The sequence below is a fragment of the Hyperoodon ampullatus genome (assembly GCF_949752795.1).
Source record: "Hyperoodon ampullatus genome assembly, chromosome: 10".
Taxonomy (NCBI): domain Eukaryota; kingdom Metazoa; phylum Chordata; class Mammalia; order Artiodactyla; family Ziphiidae; genus Hyperoodon; species Hyperoodon ampullatus.
Genome location: NC_136923.1, coordinates 34,946,153 through 34,973,863, shown reverse-complemented (window position 1 = coordinate 34,973,863; position 27,711 = coordinate 34,946,153). Strand labels below are relative to the sequence as shown.

The 27,711-nt window shown below is 44.5% G+C and overlaps 1 protein-coding gene across 1 annotated transcript in view; it reads left to right on the top strand.

Annotated features, from left to right (window-relative positions):
* CACNA2D3 (calcium voltage-gated channel auxiliary subunit alpha2delta 3) overlaps positions 1-27,711 on the top strand; it is a gene marked incomplete at both ends in the record, with an annotated part of 803,480 nt that overhangs the window by 595,301 nt on the left and 180,468 nt on the right. The window contains one exon of the mRNA XM_079712407.1: positions 6,929-7,003. Within this exon, the coding sequence (XP_079568533.1) occupies positions 6,929-7,003 (75 nt within the window). The remainder of the gene's footprint in view (positions 1-6,928; positions 7,004-27,711) is intronic.

Below are 27,711 nucleotides of genomic sequence, written 5' to 3'. Positions count from 1 at the left end.
GCCCCTGGTGCCTGCAGCCCTCTTCCACAGGGGGTACTGCTTGCAGAGAGCTATTGACACCTTTCCTACCCCAGATTCTGACACCTGTGGCTTCACCTCCACTGATCCTTTGCTAACCCAGAATGCCCAGCAGAACGATGGGTTAACTGAACAATGGACTAGGCAACCACATGCTGGGATCCTCAGCCACCTTTGAAAATGGGGCTTTCCAAGAATTTTGAAAGACACGGGGAAAGGCTTACGATACAAGGTCATGTGTGTTAGGCAAGATTCTTAAGTTTGATGACAAGGATAGGTCCACCTTTTTGACAGAGGGCCAGGATAAGAGCAAGAGAACAGATTACCAGGCATCACAGTGAACCCTTATCCAAGCAAGTCAGCTAAATGGATGACTGCAGCCAAAATGATCAGGTCACCCCTCAGAGGGTTGGATGCAAAGTGACAGGTGCAGAAAACACGTATTTTAAAAAGGACCATTTTGTGGTACAAAATGGGATGTCTCAAGGTATAATATTAGCAGATAACATTTGCCCAGTACTCCGTGCTGTGCAAAGAACATTACCCCCATCATGTTGTGAAACCTTCCTCAGGTAAGTGCACTGCTGTTGTATCCATTCTACTCTTAAGGAAACTCAGGTTTGCAGGGCTTATGTTCACAGAGCTCAGGGCTACATAAGTAGGAAGTGGTGAGTATGATATGAGCCTAGACCCACATTCTTAGAGCAGATCTAAGCCATTCACATACTACTTCATATACTCTCTGTACCATTATTTACTTAATACTTCACTTGTAAATCAGCCTGAAACTTTCTTCACTTAACTAAATTTTGATAGGAAACACATCATTTCTAAAAAGAAAAGCCAGTGTCAATTTGCATTGTAGAAGATAATTGTAAAAAAAATTATAAAAACAAAATAATAGTATTAAATAATTGATTCCAAGGTTCTGAACTTGAAGTCTGTTCTCTCTTTTTCTTTTAAGTTAGTATTAAAGGCAAATGTTAAAGATATACTAATGGAAAGTTTCTTTTTGATATAATTGGAAGAATGGAAGAAATTTTTAAAAGGGCTGCCTCTTACTAGTGGTTCTGGCTATGAAGTTTAACACAGGCCCTATATGCCACCTAAAATCATCTTGCTCTACACTGTTTTTCCTAAGAAAGCAAAATAGGCCATGGGAAGATGATGGAGGGCTGAGGAGTGAGGACCATAGGGGATTGTTCAGACTTGGGGTATGTATCCCTGCCTCCTAGGGCTCCCCTTAGCCCTGGACATCAGCGCCATCACCACCCTCCATAAGCCCATGCTGCACCCTCACCTGTTGGCCCAGGCTTCTCAGAGAACCCAGAAGGTTAAGTTCTTCCCAGTGCTTCCTAGCTGGTCCTTAGCACATGCTCCACTCCTAGAAGAGGAAACTTCTTTAAACAAGCAAGGCATGTCTCTTCCAATATGCTAATTCCATTTAGGTGATCAAATTAGAAAGCCACCTTCATGATAAGAGGAAATGAACTCTAATCTAAAATCAGGTGCCCAAGCTCACAAAAGGTGGCCTCCTTAACAAAAGAACTTTCCTGATTGGGTTTACTGAGATGACAAAAGTCTTTCTTCCTACTGTCACCCTGGAGCCCTGACAACCAGGTTCATTCAACAACAAGGCTTTTACAGTTGAAGTTAAGTTTCTGGAGCATGATAGGACATCTGGTTGATCCAAAGTCACATAAGCACATGTTGGAAACTGTATAGCTCCCCAGAGATGGAAACTCAGGGGATTAGGGAGGTATTTGAGGCCCCTAAAGATAGTGGACTTTACTTTTATTGAAATCCCCAGACTTAGGTGCCCAGAATTGCTGGCTTACTGTTTAAGGAAAGGCATCCCACCTTCCTTACCACTCTTAATCCTCTTGCACCATATAAGAAGATGTAGAAGCCCATATATAAGGCCACTATTTAATATATGCCCAGTAAATCAAGAAAGTGTGAACATATAGGAACTGATAACAATTACCCTGTGAGTCTGTTTCTCAAAGCTTCCTCTACTAGGCAATGTACTAAGCTCTTTATAGCATTATCTCACTTAATAATAGGTAGACACTGCTATTACCCTTGGCTAAAGAAACAGAGGCTCAGAAAGTTTAAATATCTCGCCAAGTCTCACAACTAGCAATCCAGACTTTTAGCCTTCATTACCCTAGAGCCATTAGGAACAATAAAGGACAATAATAGTAATAGTTTAAATAATAGTTAAAATATTAAAAATAATAATAATGGCTAAAATAATACAATAAAACATTCATTGAACTTTTTACTGTGTGTTTGGTATGGTAAAATTGCTTTATATCCACTATTCCCACTGAATCCTTATTACACTCCCATGAAGTGGGTACCACTTGACCCCATTTTTAGATGAGGATATGTGAAATAACTTTCTCAGTATAACTCAGCTAGTAAAAGATAAATGAAACAAAGTATAATAAGGGGATAGAGGAAGATCAGCTACAGAAAATTAACCAGCAGTGTCTGAAATACAGGCACTTCTGTTTTAGGCTTTTCCTAAGGTCTGGGAACGAGAGACCCAGGTATGACATACCTTAATCTAAGTTATCCTTCCTCTGGTTCCCATAAGAGCCTTGGGAAAAAGGTGTGCATGGCAGGCAGAGTGAGCCATGGTTGGACATGGCTCTCTCATCTAGGAGAGGAGAGCTCCAGGGAGCAGAGTGCAAATTATACCTTTTTCTCTTGATTAACACCTTGTAAAGATGAGTCTACTCTTGGGGTTTTCCCAGAAGATAGAATTCTCTTTTTTCCCTTAGCTTCATAGATTTTCCCACAAGCAATCAGACTTCCTGTACTTTTTATTAAGAATTCCAGACACCCCAGCAATAATTTCCGGACACCACAGCCTCTGTTAATGTAATGAGCCATTTTATAATTGGGTTCACTTCATTAGCCCAAAGTCTCTGCACTTGGAAGGGAAGCACCTCCTTCCCCGGGCTGTTGGATATTGAGCCTCCTGGCCTCCAGAAGAGTATGATTCAGGATGAGGGCCCCTTTGGCAGCCCCAAGTGCTGGAAGGCCTTGTGTCCCATCTGTTCTCTTATTACTCCATGGGACTGCACATTAGAATGGACAGGAAGACTGGTTCTATTTCAGATGAAACAAAAATTAGAGATTTCATCTGTATATTGATTTGGGGCCCAAAACAAATGTTGGACATTGCCATACACAAGTTTAAGGTTTCTGAGAGACTCATCCACAGAATGTGTTTTGAGATTTGTTCAGTTTCTGTTCTTACATCTACATTAGGTTATATCCATAGGCCATCAACCAACAACAAAACATTCTGATGTTATTTTCTCCGACTGTTCTCCTGGGAGGGATGTTAACCAGATAGTTTCTGAATGTCAGAAGTCTTTCTCAGGTACAGGCTTGAGGAGGACTGACTATGTACCTCTGATAGCAAATCAGCTTCTACTTTTCAGCTCATGTTCAATATTTACTTTAGCTCAAACTTTAAAGATGAACTAGGTAATATTTGGGTAAAGTAGTGAATGTCTTAAATACATGCAAACCTCAACTGGAGCACCTGTCATGTGTTAGGCATTATGCTAGAGACTGGAGAAGTCAGAAATGAATGAGATGATTCCTTCCCCACAAAGAGCCCATTCTTATGGGGGAGGCACTGCCTTATCTAGAACAAGGCAGAGAAAAGAAAGACAACCAGCTAGGGTTGAGAAGCAGGCAGAAAAGTAAGTGTAGCATTTTCATGTATTAGGGTGAAGGTAATAATGGAAAAAATTCTCAGGGTTTTATGGAGACATGGTATGGAAAGGATGGTGCAACAGGAGAGACCTTTTATAGGGGAAGATCCTGAGGCTGAGCTCATAACATGGGTGAGAATCAGCTTGGGGAGATGGGAAGGAGCAGTGCTCTGGGCAGCTCACACTGTGTGAGTAAAAGTCTAAGTGGGAGAAAACAACTGCAGGGGTGGTGTTGTCGCTGTCGTGTGCCCTTGAGAGGCAATAAGTGAAAGAAGGCAGTGCTGGGTAACTAGGTAGGGGCCAGACCCCAGGGAGACTTGATGGCTGGGCCCATGGATTTTATCTTATACATGAAAGAGGTCTTTAGTGCATTTTACAAAGGGGAGCAACAGAGTCAGAGTTACCTTTGACTTTGATTAATCTGAAGGATGACTTAGTTGGGGCCAAGCTTTGAGGCAGGAAGAGCAGATATGACCATTATGGCAATCTGTTATATTAAATCTACATGAATGGTAAGGTGGGGAAGCAGAGTTGAATCTGAGTGATTTCTGGAGGAAAAATTAGTAATTACTTTGGTCAAGAAGTTGGGGATGAAAGAGAAAGAAGTGTTTGCAGCTGAGGAGTCTGGGTGGTTGGTGGTGCCGCCGACTGAGAGAGAAGAGCAGGAAGAGCAGCGCTAAGGGAAAGAGCCACCATGCTGGACTGCGTGAGTCTGGGGCGCCTATGGGATGTCCAGGCAGAGATGACCGACACACACTTGGATACTGGGATCTGCCACTGAGGGGAGAGGCCAAGGCTGGAGCACAGACCTGGAGATCAATAGCATCCAGGTGGTTAATGAATCGTGTTGGGGGAGAGAGAGCTAAAGTAGACAAGGGACACTGGGGACAGAAACTTAGGGAAAACTAGTGCTTCCAGGGTGGGTGGAGGATGAGGGTCCTATGAAAGGGAGGAAACCCGGGAGTGTGGGTCCTGGCAGCTGAGGGACTAGAGAGTGTCAAGGAGGAGGGGGCAGTCGGCTAATACAACCAGGAAAAGAGAGAGCTTTCTATAGGGTTTGGCAGTTAGGAGTCCACTGGCAACTGTAAAGAAAGGAGTTCTGGTGGCATCTTGATAGGCAAGGGGTCACAGCAGAGGCAGACTCTAGTAGGGTCGGGCACGAGTGAGCAACAAGGAAGTAGAGATGGCAGTTGAACAGTGAGTAGAGGACATTGTGTGGGAAGGTCAGCTCAGTCTGCATCCCAGGGAGGAAGCAGAGAGTTTAGGATAACTTTGTAGGATCTGCACTCAATTCAGTTTCTTTTGTTTCCCTCCTTCCTCCTTTTCTGCTTTCTCCTTTCTCTACCCCTCTTCCCTCCATCCCAGCCACCCCTCCATAACCACATGGTATGACCTTGGCTGTCACAGAACTTATATTCTGGCAGGGAGACAGGCATTAAATAATTAAAGGCCTTGACTGATGCCTTGATTACTTATAGTCAACCTCACAAATAATTGATGATTATCATTTTGACACAAGAAAAGTAGAGGGCATTAGGGGGGGCATATGCATGGAGTTTTACCTTCTTTTGAGTATTACTTCCTACAAGCAAACCAAGGAGTGAAGGAATGTAAATTAGAAGGCACTGAATATATTAGTTGAATATAAAATATTATTTGTTTGGTCTCATTGTGAGTTTGAATTTCCAACCAAATACCACTTTTGCCTTTAATGGAAAAAGTCAAACTCTCTGAGTCTTTTTTGACCCCTGCAGTCCATATTAAACTGGGACATAAATAAAGGTAATTAATGCAGTGTTGACTGTGTCTGACATTTTTTCCAAGAGACAAGATGAAAGATACGATATACATCTCAGAGGATAGCTGGTTTATCTTTCACAGCATAATAAAATACACTTTTATCATTAGAATCAAGTAGAATCTTATTAAGACTTGCTTTGCAAGGTAACTCCAGAAGAAAATGCCTGTTGCCCTTGACTACCATGTGCATATTTACTTTATGTAATGCAAGGAAAACTTTTAATTTCTGGTGTTAAATTCCCTGAAGTTAATTTCACATCACCTTGATGTTAAGCTAACAAGCAGACAGGGTCATTCTTGTTTGTAAACTCTGTTGTCTGGATCATTTAATAGTATCATATTCAAGAATGTGAGCAGCAGAGAATTTCCAAGAAAAGTAACAGTGAGGGCTCAGAACTATGAAATAACTCATTGGAAAAAAACAGAGGATTTCTTTTTCTTCTCCCCTTTCACTGCTCTGGCAAAAGTGGGTTACATTTTCTTTCTTCAGAGAGAGAGATCAGTATGGGTTCTATGCCAGAGGCCATTTTAATACATGAATGATTTGTAGGTAAATTTATTGTAGCCAATGGGTGCAGTCAACTGTGTAATAGAAATATTGTCAAAAAGCTGAGATTATTATTTAAATAAGTGCAGTGTTAAATTTGATTACATACTTTTTAAAGCTAGTAAAACATTTCATTGCTCTCAAACTATTTCCCATAGTCCCATTTAGTCAGAAAACATAAATTAAGTGAGGCTCTGCATAGAAAATTACCCAGGCTTTGTGTCGATGGAAGCATGCATGGAAAAGCTTGGCAGCCTCACAATTTAAAGACGAAAGGATATAAAAAGGGTTGGCAGGCTCCTATATAGGCTGGTGGGGACACTTTTATCCTTGAAGAGTTATGGAAAATGACTGCCTAGGAGAGTGCATGCTTGCGATGGCCCCTAGGGGTGTGGAATTGTAGGGAGCCTAGATGTGCCTCAGAGGGAGGCCCCTCTTGCCTTATCTCAGGTAGAGAGAAGACACCCAGGTTGACAAAATTCTGTTCACTTGGACATAAGGTCTCCAGAAACATTAGCCACTTGCCTTTTAAAAAATATAATTGTTTTTGTTTTAAATAAATCAAAGTAAGGGCTTTGGATGCCAACGTGGGTCTGTGACATTTTAAATTGTGCTATTTGCTGAGCTTATCCTGTGACAGGTCTTCATTTCCACCAAATGTCAAGGATCAGTGCCTTGCATTCATTTTAATGAAATATTGTGCTGATAAGGGTTATGAATGCCAAGTTTAAGCTGCAAATTACTAAATGTCGGGCTGCTTTCTGCTTTGTGAATTCACCAGGGAGCAAGCTAATAAAGGCTTCTTTCTCGCTTCTTCTTACAGTTAGGGATTCACGGCTATGCCTTTGCAATCACAAATAATGGATATATCCTGACACATCCAGAACTCAGACCACTGGTAAGAGACATACTTATTTCTGTGTTTCTCCCTTTATGATTTTAAAAGATTTTCTTCAGTTCTACGGTAATTACACTTTACAGTTTTCACTTGAAACGCTCAATTCATAATACTGTCTCTAAAAGGTTGTTTTAATAGTTTATAACTAGCATTTTGACATAAAATATGTAAATAATGTAGGGTAAATATATTTACTATCATGGTTTTATATATAAATCCATATATATCTATATGTACTTATATATTTATTTCACATCTGCCAATATATGGAAAAATTTTAAACTCTGGACAGCTTGAAACCCATCATAATAGATACCTTTATGTAACAAATGGTCTCTAACACTTCAGTCTGAGACCAACTTATTGAAAGTTACATTTGATACAACAGATTAGATCCAAGATCCCTGGAAATTCATTCTGATGGGATTTGCCCCCAAAATACATTACCCAAGCCCAGTGCCTGCTGCCTTGAAGGTATTCAACAGTACCTTTTGTGTTTAATTGAAACAGTTGAGATTTTCTCCTTGTCCTGCCTAAGCTGTATCCAGTAGCATTGTTTGGTGAGCTGACCAAAGTAAACCATTTTCTTTCAGCATCGTTTTCACTCTCTCAGAAGTGAGTGAGGTTAGGTCAAACCCAGGACAGCCCAGAATATCACGGTCCATTCTGATCCCTGGGGAGAGGCTGTCTGGAGCACTGTGTTGAGGAGCATTCTGAAGGGCAGCCAGGCTTGTCAGATAGGAGGCCCTGGTCCACTGCGGACTCTGGAGGTGCACAGGCAGTGAGTGCACCACATGTTTGCCATCCCTGGACTAGTTGTAATGTGTTGAAAAAAGGACATCCCTTTCGGTCTGTGGTTAGCTAATTTTAAAGAAGATATAAAAGTATAAAGAGTAATATAGTAAACTCTGCTTTTGAATGTTAAGAAAGTGTAGTTCAGGGCTTCCCTGGTGGCGCAGTGGTTGGGAGTCCGCCTGCCGATGCAGGGGACATGGGTTCGTGCCCCGGTCCGGGAAGATCCTGCATGCCGCAGAGCAGCTGGGCCTGTGAGCCATGGCTGCTGAGCCTGCGCGTCCGGAGCCTGTGCTCCGCAGTGGGAGAGGCCACAACAGTGAGAGACCCGGGTACCGCAAAAACAAAACAAAACAAAGAAAGTGTAGTTCATTTCCTATAGCTGTACACACACACACACATGCACGCACGCACGCACATCCACCCCACATGTCTTTTTCCCTTTCATCAAAATTAGAAAATAGCAGCAATGCCTGCTATGCAAATGTTTATTGGTGAAACATCGTGGGGACCAGTTTGCTTCTCGCTTGAATCATTGTTTAGAAAAAGTCCGTGTTTTAGCTCCATCATCATCCAACTTTGCTCTAATTGCCCTGGTATTAATGGAGTCGTGGCCACATCATGTGGATCCCATATGCATGCTTCAGGATGGGATTTAAGGTAATACTTGACTTCAACAATCTTTTTATCAAAAAAGGGTTGAGTTAACTGGTTAGCTAATTCCAAACATAACTCAGAATCATTGAAAAGTCCGATTGAAAAAGCTCCTAACTTTTTAAGGATATTTAAGTCTAAAAACATATTTAAGTTTAAAAAGCTTAGCACATTACCCGTTTCTAAGCCTTCCAGTGGGGGCTGCCTGTTGGTGGGTGGTAGGAGTTATGTACTTGGTGTGGCTGAGTATGGGCCCCTAGTGCTTATTTATTCCAAGTTGGAGTGTATCAGAGTAAATGAAACAATCAAACCTGGATCTTCCACTAGTGAATGAATTAACTTTCTCTGTATCAGCTTTTAAAGAAGGAACAAAATGGAACCAGAAGTCAGAAGTCACCAAGGTACCTTTCCTTTCTCCATAGCAATGGAAATGAGTAGCTCCCATCTGCACAGTCAACTCACGAAGTCTTTCTGGTCTTTTATATCTCCTGGTCATGCAGCAAATGGTCTGTTTGCAAATAATCCATCTCATGCACTTTCCAGAGCTGTGGCCACTGAGAGGGCAGCCAAAAGGCTCTCATAAAAACAGGCCAACCAGTCAACACTGATCGTCTCCTGACAGTGCAAATACTCACAAATACAAGTCATTTTTGTTCTTCTCACTGTTGAAACATTGCACTGAATGATTTCACTGGAAATGGTAGCTAGGGTCAAATTCCCATAAATGGGGTGACCCAAGCAAATGCTGCACATCTCACTTGTGAGAACCCAAGCCCAAACCAGATGAAATATTTTGCAATTGATCCATGATAAGAACATAAGAAGTGGCCAGGTCAGTGAGCCATCTATCCCATTTATCAGTCTGTGACCCTGAGGCCCTGACATATTTAGAAGAGGTTTGGCATGATGCCCACCATTGAGGATTACATGAACTAACCCATATGAATGTGAGCACTAGTGAGTGTTGACCCTGCCTTGAGTTTTGCATTTTCCTACTGGGAAAAAGACAGCGGTAAAGTGGAAGGAATTCCACTTCAGCAGTACACAAGTTGTCCTTGATTCCTGGTCCTGCCATATCCCAGCTGTGTGACTTTGGACAAGTCACACAGCCTCTCTGAGCATCTTTTTCTCTTGTAATCTTGCCATAACCAAAGTATATAATATTACTGGTTGTCAGTGTAAATGGGATAATGCAAGTAAAGAGCCTTGCGTGACAAAGCAGGCCCCAGGACATTTTGCGGACAGTGGCGGTTATACAGGCACCCTGTTTGTGTTTTATTGATTTTATTGAACTATGCCTGGCTGCTATAAGGGTTGGGAGGACATGGTGGTGGTGGATGCTTGGGGGTGGGGGTGGATTTAAAGAACACTTTTTATTATTCAGTTGGTTCAGATTATTATGATAAACATTGGTGAGGGATTGTATACACACAAAAACAAGTGAATAGATACAGAGTCCTTGGAATCATGCAGTCTGCATGCAGTTCTACTTTGAACCTGGTATCAACTTAGTCTGCGCAACCTCAGCTAGCCTGTTTATGCCTGCTGTCCCTCCCCCTCCCTCTGTCTCTCTGTATCTGTCTGTCTCTGTCTGTCTGTCTGTCTGTCTCTCTCTCTCTCTCTCTCTCTCTCTCTCACACACACACACACACACACACACACACACACACACACCCTCAATTTTCTGGGCCAACTCTGAGCTAGAAGACAAGCAGACAGTAGCTACACTGGGATGTTCTGTGTGAGCCCTACTACGTGAGGAAACCGAAGTGTTTTGTTGTTGTTGCTATTGTCTGTTTGTTTTCAGAGTAGCAATAAGGATATACTAGCAGCTGCAGTAACTGAAGAATGACAGTTAAGAATCAATCCACATGGGGGGAATGACCCCAGCTCTGGCACATACAAGTGGTTTGTTCCTCTCTGTCTTTTTCACATGAGCAACAAAAGCAGAAAGCTTCATGCCTCCTTCTCCCTCACCACCAGCCTCTCAGCACAGAGGAGGAACTCAGGAGGGGAATGGATGAAGGGATCCTCCAAAGCCACTGTTCGGTTTTCTCTTACTTTGGGTCCTTTAGGATAATATAATTGGTGTGCTTCCCCCAGAAACCTGGTGTCTGCACCAGATGTAAATGCACCAGGTCAGACCCTCACGCACGGCTGGGGAGAGCCAGCTGCCAGCAGCTTCCTTGGCCAGCTCGGGCCGGGTATCCTCACTCCAACCTGATTGGCCTTCTCCAAGCCCAGCCATATAATCGAATCCTTGTTACAAATGGATGTTCCCCTCGGTTCTGGCCAAGACTGCTAGCTTAGCACAGTGGGTGTGAGTGGCAGGTTGTGGCCAGCGCAGAGGATGGAGCAGACTCACTTAAAATAACTCCTGTTCCCTCTCCATCTGCCACTGAGATTGTTTCTGCCCCTGCAGGCAGAGGAAAGAAGTGGGTTTCCTGAAGCACAATACCAATATTTTTCTTATTTTTCTAATAAAATTTCCCCCCCAAACTTAATATTTGGCTTGATTTTATCCAGTATTTTCTTTCATCTTGTATGATTTGGGTGTGAATCGTGAAGTGTCTCCAAAAACAGCACAGATGTAGGAGCCTTACTCAGCAGACTGGCTTTGGTTTAATTGGCAAAGCTGCCCAAGTAAGACTTTTCTGTTGATAAGTGGGCTCTCTGTAGTCTTTGTCCAAGTGTTTCTCAGCCACTCTGTCCTTGCCACCTGCTTGTGACTTCTGGTAGACTAACCGATGTTGATTCAACAAACATTTATCCGGTTCCTGGTGTGCTGGGTCCCGTGTGTTAGACTGGGGGCTGATGGAGCTATCTTAACATGGGCTGGGGGCCATATCACGGGTGGGGAATAGGACAGTAGCACAGCAAGAAGGATTCAAGTCAGACCTTGAGGAACGCTTTTTGAGTAGTTATTAAACATCTGGAAGTTTTTCTTGTTCTCTGCCCCTCTTTAACATTCAGGTTAAAACTATTTCAAAGCATAGTTACTTTTAAATGGAGTTACTGTTTAAATGGATTCTTCTTGCACTTTATTCTTCCCATGTCTCTGAGAGCTTTATGAATTTTTCTTAAAATGTGGAGCCCCTAATATCTCTTTTTCTTTTGCCCTACAGAGCATTGAGGGCGATAAGACTAGGAAGGGACCACCTTTGCCATGATCTTATTTTCTTTGAATTTTGCTAATCCATGTGCCCCTCGGTTTTAGAAGAAAGGGACATCTGAGTTGATTGCCTTTCCCAAGAAGGCCTGGAATGTGGGCCTAGTCAAACCACCAAGAGAACACAAAGAAGGCTCCCTTCCAGCAGCCACAGCACAGGCAAGCCTCCACAGAGGAGCCTGGGGCAGGCAAAATCTAGGACTCACTTCCATGAAACCCACGTTGACATTTGCCAAAAGCTGTTTGCACTGTATCTTCAAGCCCAGAAGATGAGGAAGGATGCTGAAGGGTTTCTATTCTGGATGAAAATTAGCCAGTCACATGGGCCACTGGGTGTAGTGGTGGATGAGATGGAAGTTGGGAACGATGGAGAGAAATCTTCATTCCTTCCCTCAACGTTTGTTAGATGGCCACCATGTTCTAGGGCTGAGCAAGCTGCTCAGAGTGGTTGCAGAGAAGTGCCCCATTTCAGAGAACTCAAAATCAAATAGAATGGATGCGATTTTATATGTAGGGTGTAAAAGTAACCATAGACACAACTAGGGAAGATGTATTTTGAATTTGTTATTGTTGTTGTTGGTCTTAGTCATTTTTTTCACATTCGTTGATTCCTTTTTGTGTGGCAGACACTGTTCAAAGTGTTTTAAGTTGTTAAGGTTTTTAATCATTAACTAATTTAATAGCAAGCCTAGGATGCTGGAGTAGTAGAAAGGCCCAGAGCCTCAAGGGAAGGGTGTGCATGACGGCAGGCCTGGGTGGAAGGTGGGTCTAGAAGGCAGCCTGGAGTCAGATTGTAGACAACTGGGGGTGCCAGGCTGAGGAGCTGGGGTTCTCCATGAGGCAGTGCATATCCCCATGTTACAAACAGGAAAGTTGAGACACCAAGTGATATGGTGGTAAAATGACTAGAAAGAGCCAGAACCCGGAGCCCCCAGATCAGTTTGGATGTGCTAAATTCACTGTGCTACGTTGGTTGGTTCTTCAGGAAATGGGAGGCAGAGTGGCTGGAGGATGGGAGTGACCGAGAAGGCTGGTCTTTGCAGCCACATGGATGAATAACAGGGTCATCATCAGGCGATTACAGTGAGAATCTGTCTAGACTAGCGCTGTCCAGGAAGAATGTAACGCAAGCCACAAACATGAGCTGCCTGTGTAAGTTAACATTTCTAGTAGCTACATCTAAAAAGCAAATAGGTGAAATTAAGTTTAAGACTATATTTTATTTGACCCAGTATATCCCAAATCACATTATTTCAACATACAATCAATATAAAAATTATTAATGAAATATTGGCCATTTTTTTATACTAATCTTTGAAAGCTGGTGTATATTTTACACCCACAGCACATCTCAATTCCGACATTTGAGGAGCTCAAGAGCCACATGTGGCTTGAGGCTGCCCTATGGAACAAAACAAGTCTAGAGTGTAGCCAGACGTTTTGAACCAGATGTTTTAAACCCAGTCTAGAGTGTAAACAGATGGTAGCACCTTCTCTTTCCTGAAAGTGGATTAGAACAAGCTCCACCACTACCACCAGTCTTTCATCCTGGGAGTCTGTGCAAACAGTCGGGGGCTACGTAGTCTCCTCCATTGTGGCCTCGGCATCTCCCTCCCAGGCTGTCGGGAGTTGTCTGGAATTCAAGGTCATCGAGTGGATAGTCAGGACAGATTGGCTTTGCCTGTTTCAGCCCCACGGTTTCCCACCTAACCCATGTAGATGCCCTAAACCAAACTGTGCTGCCCAGGCCAGGGGGTGGGAAGACTGAGCTGTCAGGTTATCTACATCAGAATACTCAGACACCAAACCGTTTCTGTTGTTTTGTCAAACTCAGCTTAACTCTTTAACGATCCCAAGTTCTGCAGATAACAGTGTCATCTTCCCATCACTGAATTGCCCCACTCCCTCTGGAAGTTAATGTTGTTGCTTTTCCCACAGCCTGAGTTCTGCCTGATGTCACCAGCAAGTCCCTGTGTTACTCCTTGACTGTCCCCGCCCCACTCCAAATGTTGATTCTGTTTCTTTGTTCTCGTGGACACCCAGGCAGTTCATTTTTCTGTGCCCTTTTGCTATTGCACATGGGTTATAGATGGGCCCTGGCAGAAGGTCATTGATAACACAGATTGACATGTGAACATGCTAATAAATGTAAATATTCTTATGCCAAAGTCCTCTCATAAGGAATGAAATGGACATTCCTGTGGACACATGTAAATATGTTAAATGCTAAGCAGACAGCGCATATCAAACACTAGTTTAAATGGAAGCTTGAAAGGAAGGACCGCTATCAGAATCCTTGTTGAAGTCCACTGACGTAGTTCAGGCAATGGGCCATGTGAGGAGGTTCTGTATCATTCCCAAAAAGTTCAATGTGAAGTTTAAATGTGATTTTTATATCGTGATGCAGATCCTCAATCATGCAAGGACTAGCTTCTATCCCACACATCTAATCGTTTTCTTTTTTGTATAAGTTTTGGACCAGGAATGCCTCAACTAATCTTCCTTCATTTCTTCTTCCCATCCACACCCACTCATTGCAAATGCTAAGGGCTCTTTTTAGTTCAACAGGTGTGGGTGTGGCCTCCAGCACTGACTTTTTCTGGATCCCTCCCCATGCCATCCACCCTCATGTCCTATTGGTTCCAAAATGCACCCCAAGTCCACTCCCCTCTGTCACTCTTGACAGGGCCTCTGTCCTCTCTTTCCTGGTTGACTTCAGTTCCCTTTGAGATCTGCTCTGGACACCTATTTTTGTACCCCCTCACCCCATCCCCCACCCCCACCCCAGCATTATTTACTCAGCAGTCAGCAGGGGCTTTCACAGGCATCACTCAGATGGTCTGGCTTCCCTTGGCATTTACAGTAAAACCCAAACTCCAGGCCATGATCCCGGCACCCTGCCAGATCTGGCTTCACCTCTGTGACCTGCCAGAGTTCTGTGGCTACCCACCGTGCTCCAGGTACACTCCAGCCCTTTTGTCCATTCCTCAGAAACACCAAGCTCCTTTCTGTTCCAAATCCTTGTGCCTGCTCTTCCCTTTACCTGGAATCTTGTCCCGGATACACCTGTGACTGCCTTGTTCTCAGCTTCCATGTCTCATCTCAGATGTCGCCCCCACAGAGAGGCATCCTTGCTCTCTGACCAAAGGAGCCACACATCTCCTCCATCACTCCCCATCACATCCCCTATTTTAGTTTCCTCAGGATCACTTATCACTCTTGGGAAAGGTCTGTATGTTCAGCCTCTCCTGCCCCATCCCTTGCGATTTCCTGTGACTTTGCTGCTGTATCGAGAGTGTGGTTGGTAAATATTTATTGAGTGATTTTGATGATGTTTGAAGGGTGCTGGTGACTAAATATCTGGGTACCAATTTCCTACAATAAATGAGAAGTGCAGGTGTCACATGTTTACTCATCAAACATTTACTGAGTCCTTGCTACATTGGACACAAAACTTGAAGCTCATGTGATTGGTCAAACCCTCCTTTCTTTCTGCCCCTGCCCCTGCCCTCCTGCTGGCCTGCAAACATTCATCAGATGTTCCTCAAGTCAGGCACTGTGCTAGCTGATGGAGACATAGAAGCAGGTAGAAGAATGTCTCTGCCCACAAGGAACTCATTGAGCAAAGCAAGAGTTCTTGATAGCGAGAGAGGCCAAGAAGAGCTCTGTGCTTGCAGGGGAAGCATCTGATTTTCTTGAGAAAGGGTGCCCTGAGATGCTGGAGGGCTTCCCAGAGGAGGTGATATGCACACCAACTGCATCCACAGTCCACTTTGGAGGACGTTTCTTCCTACTCAGTGGGGGGGTCCCACACACTTCCCGGGATCTCTGTCCTCAGGCTGGACCAGGCACGACTTTTCTCTCTGGTCTCAGAACCATGCATCATGCTGGCCCCAGCCTGTCGTGGTGTAGGGGGTAGGGACCTAGCCTCATTTATAGTCCTTTCTGTGGCTCCCAAAGGCTGGAATCCCATCTCAGCCCACTCTCTGTTCAGACTGCTGTGAACTGAACGAGACCGGCCAGTAGGTGGCGCGCGGGCACCGCAATGTGCCTGGTCCCTGAGCACATTCTCAAAACACAGCCCAGGAGACTCCTCTTAACGCCAGGTCTGAATCCATCCCATTTACTTTAAAAGAAAGAATGAACAGATGCTTAGTAAGTGTGTCTGCTCAGAGGAGTGTGTGCTCAGAGAAAAAATAAACAAGACTGCGTGACCCCCACGTAGCGAGCCTGTTCTTTTTGAAATACATCATTTGGCAAAAGAGAAAACAGCCTTGCGTGCTTTCCACTTGATGAAATTGTTGAGGGCAACGGTTGGAACTGCCTGGGTCTGGACACTTGATTGGAAGCATTGCAGCCCTGAGCAGGGAATGCTTACACCTCGTGAGCTTCAGAATTAAGCAGATTAGAGGGCTGCCTGGCTTTCTGTTCTGCAAACCTCAAGAACTCAACAGCCTCTTGGTCCCCAAGTTCTGTGGCTGGGTGTGTACATGGACACATAGGGCATAGATGGGGTTTAACAGAGAGGGGACTAACAGTGACAATGCAGTTGTTACTTAAGAGTGTCAAGAACCAGGCTCTGTGCCTACCACCTTTGTGTGTTTTGCCTCTTTTAAGTCCTCACAGCATCCTGTGCATTAGTGCTTATTTCAGAGAGATTAGCTGATGCCTAGGCCAAGGACTCTGTCAATCAGAAAGCAAATTTGGCTCAATCTTCAGAGAAAAAAAAAGACAACTATGAACAGTGTCATTTTTCATAAAGTTAAACCTATTCAATTGAACAAACTTCCTTAATTTGAAGTAGTGTTATAAGGTTCTTTTATACAATGAGAGTTGGGCTAGAGGGCTTCCCTTGGCTCCTGTGGACAGTTTTCCTTTTTGCCTCTGCTCTCTGCCCCCGCACACCACCTGCATGGCACTCAGGGTGGCTCCGTTGCTCTCAGCTATGGATGGAGTTTAGCTAGTGGGGGACACACACTCAGAAGAAATGGAGAGAGGAGGGTGGGGTGGGATTGTATATTCAACCCTGTGTCCTCTGGGACTGGCTGCACCCAGTCTAAAGCCACATTAGCCTCCTTTTCTCTGTGGGCTCCTGTGACTGCTCCTTCCTCTGTCCCTTCATGCAGAGTGGAAGAGAAGGTCCTCACTGCTTCTGCTTCAGGGTACTGCACCATTTCTTATAGTTTCCTACACCCTACCCCACTGTTCCAATAGCCTCTTTATTAAACCATCCTTAATTAGCCAGCTTGACTATGCCATGTGCTTCCTGCTGGGCCCCTGACTGATACAAAGGTAAGAATACATGGAAGGTTTGTTTTTCTTAAGTCCTTAGTATGCCAATAAAGAAAGAAAAAAGAAGAAAGGGAAGAGGAAGAATTAAAAGAAAAGGAAAGAGAGAGGAAGGAAGGAAATAAGGAAGGAAAAGACAAGAGCAAGAGGCCCTCTATCAGGTCCTTTATTTGTTTATTCATTCATATTAATTAATTCATTAATCTCTCATTGTGGTAGGAACAGAGAGCTTCCATATACACTTCTAGTAAATTCCTCTTTTGCTCAAGTGATAAAGAATTGGTATCTGTTGCTTACAACCAGAGCAGCCTGGTTGATACAGTTGTGAAATCCCCAAGTCTGGGAACCATTGCTGGTGTGGCTCTGACCCCTCTACTGCCTCCCTGTCTCCCACTCCCACCCCCCAAAACTTTCCTCTCCACACCACCCTACCCCTTCATCCCCCCAGGCTTCTTGCACAGGTCTTTGAGTTTAAGCTCCACACTACATTATAGAAATCCCTTGACACATCTGTCCCCTCACTGCACTGCAAGCAACCTGAAGTCACTAATCAGATAGCATTTTATTCACCCTTGCATATCCAGGGCCTGGAGAGATACCTAGCAGATGAAGTGGAATAATAAATAAACGGGAGAGAAGACCCATGTATAGGAAATTGATTACACAATGACACAGTGTATTATTAAGTACCAGGGTGGGAATACTGACAAGAAGGAGCATTTATAAAAAGGACTTGGTGTCTAGCTGTGGAAGGGGTGGCTAGAGAAGTCTGTAGGGAGTTAGTTTGCATCCTGTAAGCTTCAGTTCACAATTGGTGACCCAGTCCAGCATATTAGGGAGCAACGAAAGGCTCTTCAGACACCTAGATGTGTAACTTGCTCCTTCTTGTGTTGCTGTAGCCCACCTTCCCTCCCACCGTTCCTTCCCTCATCTGGCATGTATTTATTGAACACCTCTCCTATGCCAGGCACTCTTTTAGATGCTGGGGGTCAAGTGATAAGACAGACATAGTTCTTCCTTCATTTGGTCATGGAGAAGATATGTCTTTTTTAAGCTCATAAGTAAGCAAATAAAAAGTATTACACATTTTGGATAACCTCTCCAAAGGAAACAAGGACCTGAGAAAAAAAAAGTAGGGACATGCCCTACCTTTAGTTGGATGGTCAAGGAGAACCCTTGTTAGGGATGACATTTTAAGCTGAGCCCTGTAGCCCTGAGGGGGAGAAGAAATTGCTATGCCAAGAGAGTGGAGACTAATTCAGGCTGAGGAAACCGAGTATGCAAACACCCTGAGGCATGGGGAGATTTAAGATGTTGTGTCTGCAATCTGGGTAGATTTAGGACAGACTTCCAAAGGACAAGGGAAAGTGCCTTGAGGTTTTATTGATAAATTCCTATTGGAGAACATGCTTAGTGGAGTAGTTCTGTGGATGTCCTACCCACGTCCCCTCGGCCCTCACCTCCATGGGGGCCAGCCTAGCTTGCGGCTGCCAAAACCCTAGTGAAGACTTTCTCTGACTTCTGGAATTCACTCCTCTCCTGCACGCAGCATACGAGATGTGCCAGGGAATTAACATCCTTCTACCAAAGACTGGTGAGCACTCCCACCTCCCAGGTGGGCTCCACACCTGTACCACACTCCTACTCCACCCTGGCTCCTAGACCTCTGCAGTCGGATTCAGCTTGGGGTGCCCACAGCGCTAACATACTCGATGATGCAACTTGTGTTGGCTGCCTGCCCGTCATCTCTGTCTCTGAGTCACTTTGCCATGTCCCTATAGGCATTTCCTGGGAACCCATCCCAAGTAAAAACCTTGCCCTTGAATCCTGGTCTTAGGGTCTGCTTCAGAGGGGACTTAAACCAAGACACCAGTGGACTGATATGTCTCTGCAAAAATTGATTGCTCTAGACTAGAGCTTCAAATACAGTTCTGTGTGCGTACATACCTTAGCTTTAAAGTGGTGTCAGGCACATTTCTGTTTCAGGGCGCTGCATGTGTATTCACCTCACATTGGCCTGCTTGCACTGGGAAGCACCAGAGTGTTAGTTTTATGCTGTTAATAATGGAGAAGGCACTTTAAGGAAATATGGTTTAGAGATAGGATTCTCTGCTGCTTTATTGTTTGGCAAAAGGATTTGATGAGGACAAAGCTTTTCTTTTCACTGGACACACTCTGACCTTTGTTTTACTAGATTAATTTCATATCTAGAGTGCCCCATCTTGGATGATGAATTAGCAATAAAAGCCTCATCAAAATGTAATTACAGGCAATGTGTTGAATAATGATCTGTTAAAATTTCCTATAGATTTGTCTGCACCTCCTTCCCCTTGTGGGGGAAATGAGCCTCAGCTGCTAGCTACTAGCCTGGGCTCAGGAATGCAAAGCCTAGCCACATTGTGAGACTGAGATGCGAGAGCTGGCTTCCATCATTGTCCAATGTCATCTAATTGATCAATTGCTTTTCTCCATGTGATGCACATCTTTATATAATTTAAAGGACCATCTCAACGGGGGTAGGAATACACAGGAAGTGGAAGCTCAAGGCAAAGTGAAACCCTCACCTCCTCCATCTGCAGCAGCCTGTTGTAGGGAGAGTTATTAATTAAAATGTTAACTGCCCAGACAATAGCAGGCAGACCAGCGTGAAGAATTCTGGGAAACAAGCATTAAAGCTTTCATAACTATGAATTCCAGGAAAATTTGTTCCTCCTTAAAATAGGAAAACAGAGCCATCTTCATCTAAGAAGAGGCCAGACTGGGCTGTGAGACTGAGGTTAGGTTTCCTCGAGGAGGAGCTGGACTTGTTTCTCTCCAGAGAGTTGGGAGAAATCTAGCCTTACCCTCAGTGTATTGAGGACCCCTGTAAAACCTACAGCTGGGGCTGACAGCAGAATATTCATATGATTCAACAGTGTAAACGCCCACCCTCATTTGAATAACTGAAGAATTCAATCATTTGAATGCCAATGATGATTCCTCTGTGAGTTTACATTTTAGAAAGACAGTGCATCTGAATCCCCATGAGAGCATTAAATTGCTATCTAATTAGCAGTCCCAAATTATATATATTTAAGAGATAATTAAAGGTTTGAAGGCTGTTGGAATAACTGGTTATACATTTAAATGAATCACTAGAAATTTGTTAGTAATGTGTGGAGTTTTCTTTTATTTTTTGCTTCCCTCTTTGAAGTTCAATAGACCCAACCTCGAGGGGTTAAGTCTGGTAGCGGTAAGATAAAGGCAGATGTTTTTAATTATTGCAACTCAAACCTCCAAATAATTATAAGCAGCTGTCATTTTTACATAATCCTAAATGATAAGACGCAAAGAATGCAAATAAAAAGGTTGAGAACATGGGCTTTGGGGCACAATCTTTTAATCCCCACCACACCCCTGAACTGACCGTTGCCCTTCATTAAGGAGGTGCCCAAACCATTATGCTCTTCAGTCAACTTTTGTAATCAGGTGACAGGCCACATGTATTTCTGAACACCTCCCAGGTGCCATTTCCACATTCTCCATGGATATTTTCATAGCAAAGGGAATCACGAATGAATTTGGGATATTGAGGCCAGAAAGCAGTTTGGCTAAGCCAGGCAGGGCTTTTGCTGAAAGCTTTTCTCAGCCTCACTTCCCCTTTCTCTTTGGGACAGGACCCGGGTGACCCCCACCCCCACCCCCCCGCCACCGCCAAGTAGCTGGCATTTCTTTGGTTTGTGGCTGGGGATTTCATAGGATGGAGTGCTTTTGTGCCCCAGCTGGCCAGGGCCAGAAATCCCAAATGACAGGCTGGCCTGCCAGCCTCACCCCAGGGATCTCTGGGTTCAAGTCTGAAATTCGACGCTTTGTGTGCCTGTCTCTCCCTGGAAGGACTGAGACCACCTGAGGAGCAAGTCAAGGGACATTTATCATTGTCACAATGGTCTCTTTTTGGACCCAATGACTACAAAACCAAAGTCCCACAGATAAATGCACGCAATTCACCCCATGCAGAGTGGTGGCCAGACTCTGCAGGAAACAAATCTAGAGCATCATCTAAAAGGAACACACATACAGACACTCCAAATTAAATCAAAAGCCCAAGAACCCTTCTGCTAAGGAATGCTCAAGACAGATTTAAATAGACAAGGACCCTGCTTGGCAGAAATGTGCCCAAGCAGAAAGACGTTCCCAGTGAGCTAAGCTTAATTTCTTGGGATTGGGAAGGATAAACAGAGGAAAGAGGAGAAAAAATCCTGTGGAGGGTTTATCTGGGACATTCAGAAGCTGACAGGCATCACGGGGTGCTGTTACCTCTCCCCAGTGAAGAAACGTAAGGATTTCAGAAATGTATCCTGGGTATTAGAATCAGTTAAAATTTTCTAATTCTCCCAGATGCCTGCTTCTCCCCCCACTCTCCCCCAAAAAGCCTCCTCTGGAGTTTCTAAGTTTCTAGCTACACTCCAGGAAGAGGGTTTGGGTGTGACTGGGACAGGTAAAGACATTTGTCTGATTCCCAGTACTGCAGCAGGTTTGAGAGTTCTGTGGGTTGGATGCCCTTAACTGATGCCTATTTCATCCAGGTTCAAATATAAGTATAAATAGTACATTCATATATATTTCATGGAAAGATTCCTTTGAGAGTTAATAATTTGAAACTCAGCTCTGCTCAAGGTGGAATTCCAGGCAGCTGGTTGATGATGACTACAGGTCACTTTGCCATGATCCCCTTGCTGTGTCCTCAAAGGACACATCTTAGGCAGGCACCAGGCAGCAAACTTAGGTCCACCTATGGGAAGTTCACCAGTACATGTTTCTCCATGCAGCAGAACAGTCTCTGAGGCCACAAGTCTAGGGTCACCCTCAGCTCTGCTACTATCAGCTGTGTGACCTTGGACAAGTTACTCAACCTCCTTCTAGTCAGTCTCCTCCACTGAAAAATGAGGACAAAAATAGTGCCTACTGCGTGGGATTGTTATGAGGATTAAGTGGGTTCATGTACACGAAATGCCTAGAATAGGCCAGGCATGTGATGATTGGTGTTATAACGTGTACTTATTAAGTAAGGACCCATCCTAATTTGTTCATTCACTCTGTTTACTCATTCATCAAATATTCATGAAGAAGCTACTCTTTGCCAGGCACTCTCCTGGCAATGTAGGTTCAATGCTGAACAAGAGATAGCCTCTTTCCCAAAGATGCTTGGGACATAGTGGAGGAGATGGGCAAGGAAGCAATGACTTTGCAGTACTGTGTGTTAGTCATGGAGATAGAACTACCACGGGATGCTGAAGAGGATACAGGAAGGACCTGAACTAACTGGGGACAGGCCAGTGCAGACTTCCCAGAGAAGCTGATGTCTTGGCTGAGTGCTGAGTGGCCGCTTGACTCTGAGTTGGGTTGAAGGGTGTTGGGAGCAGATGGAGTGGCATGTGCAGAGACCTGATGGCAAGAAAGACAGTGACCCTTCTAGCAGTCAGCACAGTCTAGCTGGGGAGTATGGGGTGAGAGGCGGGAAGTGGTGAGAGGCCAGAGCAGCAAGCAGAGGCAGGGTGATGGGGATTTGTGGCATTCGGGAACATTGGACATCAGCCTATGAGAAGTAACAGGGATTTCAGACTGAGTGGTGACGTGTAATCCGATTAGGGTTGCAGAAGAATCCCCTTGGCAGGACTTGGGAAAATGGATTGGAGGGTGGAGTCCAGGCATGGGTGCTTAGGAGACATGCGCCCTCATCAACACCAGTATCATGGTGGCCAACACTAAGCTGATGGCAACAGGGATGGAGAGGTGCAATTCAATTCTAGGAGACACTTAGTAGAAGCAACGAATGTGGTAGTTTGATGAGCCTGGCTACTCTGCCTGGCCCACTGGCCTCTTTCTTTATTATACTCACCTGTTCCAGCCTTTGCCCATGTCTCCAATGTCACAGGCAAATATAAGAGAACTCAGTCAGCCTTGCAGGGGACCTTTGGTTTTCCTATAAGTTATGAATGATATCAGAAGCCTCTTGGGCTTATTCAGACCAGCATGCATTCAGAAACACTTTTTAAAAGCTATATCAGTAGAATTGAGAATCATATATAAAAAAAATCAAAACTGAACATTTTGCCCAGTCACCAATCCAGAGGGCTGGATGGACCAATGGTTGATGAGACCATTGTGTTTGGTGGTCAGGACATGGCTAGAGCAGAGATCAGGTCAGTGGAAAAAATAGCCACATGCATGTTTATGCTGCAAAGCCCTGTGTCCTCAGGGAAGTGGAGAACAAGGGCTACCTTGAGTAAGAAGGGAAAGAGACTCTAGCTGGGAGGATCAGAGAAACTTTCATGGAAGAGGTGGCCACAAAGATGGATCTCTACATGTCTTTTCCTCCTTCACAAGTATCTTTAAAAATTTTATCAGGAGAAAAGCAAAACAAAATAAAGCTATCCTGCCAAGCAACTCCCAAAATTGTGCACATACACTCACGCATGCATGGGTGACGAAGGCTCAGCAGTGTGATGCAGGATGATACCATTACTGGCATAAGGCATACACCTGAGTCCACGGTTATGGCAGCTGGCTTGGAAGGAATGGCTCCTTTCCTTCTTTTCTGCGTCCCTCTATTCACTTCACTTGCAAAATCATTGCCAGCTTCCTGCCCTTCATGTCAGTAAGCACAAGGACCTTGAAGTTGAGAGATCTCTCTGTTCAACTGCCATCCCTCCAACGAGGAATGAGACTAGAGTCCTTTTCCCAGTGATTGAGCTGGGCGGAGGCACTGGGAATGTTACTGAGGGCAGGAGAAAAGCCAGCACCACAGAGAACTCACCCTAGAGTGAATAGTTAGCTGCAGCATCATTTGAAGGCTGACACATTACTGTGTTACAGTGCTGGTTGATACTAATTTGTGATTTTACTTGAGTCAATAAGGAAATTCATTGTCTTTGCCATTTCAAAAATGGGATCAATTTGTGGTGCCTAATTGTACCCCGTGTTCAAAATGGTCTAACAGGTTCCACATACCCAAGAGTCTTTTGATATATAATTAACTTCTCAAAGGAATAATACCAGATAAAGTTCTGTAAATGCAAAAAAAAAAAAAAAAAGTGGCTTGTCAAAAGCCACAGACATACTCTCAAATTATAAAGGTCCTCTTTTTACCCTAGATATTATCTCCTAATAACTCAAGTGGTCTCTGAATCTTTCTATCAAATCGGCTTTGGAACATGGCACATTTCCATTCTAAAGAATTTGATGCAACTTTTTGAAACTTTGAAATTCATTCTGAATGCTGTCTTGCATCTAACCCTTGCCCAGGAAGCTTTGAAGAGCATTCTGTCTCAAAAGTGTTCTAACCTATTAGAGTAGCTGTCTCCCAGGCGCCCACATGCATTTTTATTTTGTATGTAGCCTTCGTGTACACTCTTCTTTCTTCTCTGTGGAGAGGCGGTCTTTTCTTAGCATCACTCTTGCACCTGAGTCAGCAGGTCTGAAGGTGCCTCTCTCCTGTCCCATCAGAGTCCCCGTCCCCTGTCCCTTTGCTAGCGCAGCAAGTTCTTCCCACCCCAGCCACTCAGTGTGTTGTTCATGTTTATGACTAGCTTGCTATTACAAGACAGACTGGCTTTTTGAGAAGGAGAATTTAAATCCAACCTCTGTGTAGTAAGCCACATTTGACCTGCAAAAACGATGGTGGTGGGGCTGGCCACCTCCTCCCCACTCACAGTGTGTGTGACTCATTCCAGCGACTCAGAGGACACTGTTTAAGATAAAGGTCATTCGGATTTTCAAAGTGGCCAGTTAATTGTTCTTTTTAAAAAAAAACACCAGAGCTGTTATAGTTTCACAGCGATCAAAAGGATTTTGTAATCACACTAGGAGAGCATGTATAACTTTTCATCTTCAAGACACTTAAAAGCATTCATTAATAGGAGCACAGTACCTTTTAGAAAAAGGGAAAAGCTTGTTGTCTCGGCATGCCCTTGTTGCCTCTCTCCCACCTTCTGACTGCCTTTATACACACCCTCATGGCCCTGTTTCCCTCTGGTGTATCTGGGCGACTCATCTTCCCATGAACGCAAAGGATTTCAGCTCTGAATACAGATTCATCAGAATTTCTCTCTTGCCATAGTGCCTATGACATCCAACCATGTGTCTTATCTGAGCTGTGGTGGGGTCACACAATCAGAGGGTCACACTTTTGCTGGAAATCCTTTATCAGTGATACCATCAGGTACTACCAGGCTTCTCTGAGGCCTCGAGTTGGATATTGGTTATTGGGCATCATGTAAATACGATATTGTATGTTAGACATGTGGCATGATCCTTACTTACCGTACTCACACAATATTGTACTTGTTCTTAACCTAAAGCTGATCCTTGCACCCCTGGCCATCAAGGTTAGTTTCAAGGCAGCCCCAGTGAGTTGGCTGTTAACAGAGACATGAATGGCCGGTGGGATTTGGCCAAGGCGGTTCTGCCACCCTTAACATGCTGGCTACTTGAAGTGCTATCAGTGATTGCCCTGAGTTAGTGAGTTATGAGAAGGGACCAGCTAAGGGAGGCAGTGCAGAGGGTGGTAAAGACTGGAGGCTCAGAAAGCAGGCAGAGTTGGGAAGGAATCAGACTCCAGTGCCTGCTAGCCATGCCACTGTGTGACCGACATCCCTGGGCTCTGCGTCTTTCCTGTCTGTGAAGAATTACTCCTCTCTTGGAGTTGTGAGAATTGCAGGAGATACACGCACAGCGCTTAGCATCGTGCCTGGCACAAGAAATGCCCTCTTCAAGAAGAATGATAGGGAGTTGAGGGGGAAGCTAGCCAGCAGAAAAAAAGAAATTTGCTTTTTTTTTTTTAAAGCAGTCACTTGGAAAGCAGAACAGATTGGTTGCTACATTTTATAAATTCCTTGCTGGAGAAACAATGAGCTTAGAAAACTGAAAACAGTAACCGCTTCAAAATACTTGCCCTTTGGGAAAGATAGCAGAATGTCGGGTGGCGATCCCTGGGTTGTGGTAGCGAGGGCAATCTTTTTTCCATTTCTTGCACTTTTCATTATTTTTCAAATTTTCTAAAATGAGCAGTTGTTACATGTATAACAACTGGGGTGGGGGGGATCTTAAAAAACTGTAAACACTTAAACCATTTAGACCATAGCCAGTAGAGCAGGGGCTGATACCACTGAGACTCCCTTTCCCTACGGCCATCTCCTCTGGGGCAGGACATGCTGTGACAGTCAGAGACCTTGATTTGCAAATTCTAGGGGAAGAGACCATCAGTCTGTCACAGACCCATCTGGCCACCTGGCCTTGGGACCACGTCCTTGTTTGAGACCCTTCCCTTTGACTTTGAGAAGAATGGGCCCCTGAGCCAAGCTGAACTGCCTCTTTAAAGGACTAGAAGTATTAATAAACAGCTGTACTGTTAAGAACCATTTTACCCCATGAACGTCGTCTCTAGGGGTGAGCATGCTGACGTGCATTGCCCTATTTCATTAGTCGGGGCAACGTCAGCACTTACTGGTGCTGTCTGGGTGGCAGGTTGCCCCAGCCCTGTTTGTCAGGACGTCTGCTGTGCTCAACCATTTCTGTGCCCATTTGTTCCTCGTGGCAGCCCTGTGAGCTGAGTGCTCTTACCTCCATCCTACAGAGGAGCAAGGCAGGCTCAGAGAAGCGCAGGTTAGCCCTGGGCACACAGCTTGTAGGTGTAGACCAGATTTGAACCAGAGTTTCCCTCTGGGGCCCTGGCTTTTCCCTGCTCTCCTTACTGGTCTGGTGAACCGTGATCTACAATTGGAGGGCGGAAGATGATCCTCCTCAAACAGCTTCTCCATGCTTTCCCAAGGCTCACCTGGGCCTTGCTCAAGGCCTGATAAATAATCGGTGTCCAGCAGTATTTTTGGATATGCGTATGGACAAGTGATTGAATGAAAGAGTGAAGGAATGAAGAGCCCAGTGGCCATTAGGTCCTCCTCTTTTGTACACGGAGGAAAGAAGATGTGCCTCCCTTCCTTCTCCTGAAATGGCCACTTCAGCCTCTGAGACAAGAGGAGACTCAGGGCCTCGGAGGAGGTGGTGAAGGTATTCACCAGCTGAGGACCGTGACTGCCTCCCAAGAGAAACATCTGCCCAGACAAAGGCTGGCTCCCAGCCCCTGGCCACACCCCTTCTCCAGATGGCATTGGCTTTGGGCAAGGCCTCTTCCTCTCCAGTTGTGGGCCTCCCACCCCCAACTCCTTCCTTCCTGTTGGCAGCATGGAACAGCACGTACTGTTTATCAATTATTAGCACACATAATATTTGTTTCACAGAGGCTGCATGGATGTGTGTAGCTGACTTCCTTTAGTCCTTCCCAAAGGAACACAGAGAAAGCAAAGGCATTTTTGTATTGTTCAAACCCACATGAACATGGCCATCACCTCGGCCCATCGCATTCTGCTTCCACAATCAGTCTGTAGGTAACACAAAGGGGCACTCACATCCAGACAATTAAACACTGCCAGAAAGGTTTTGGCACTTACGGCAGACCCCCGATGGTTCTGCTGGCTCCTCAGATAGGTGCCCTTCTTGCCCCATCCTCCTAGGCCACAGGCTGGTTTGTGTGTTCACCACATCTGGCCTTTATTTGAAACTCCACCTCAAAGTATTTCATAGCACAGAATATCTTTCCTTATTAAATTCTCCCCCACATATTTTTTTCATAAAACAGGCACCAAAAACTACAAACCTACCCGTGGCTCTCAAAGTATCTGTTTATAAACCTTTGGAAACCGTTTGCAATTCGTTAATCATATTTTCAAAGGAAGTTACAGTTTATAGATACACTAACAAATGCCATATC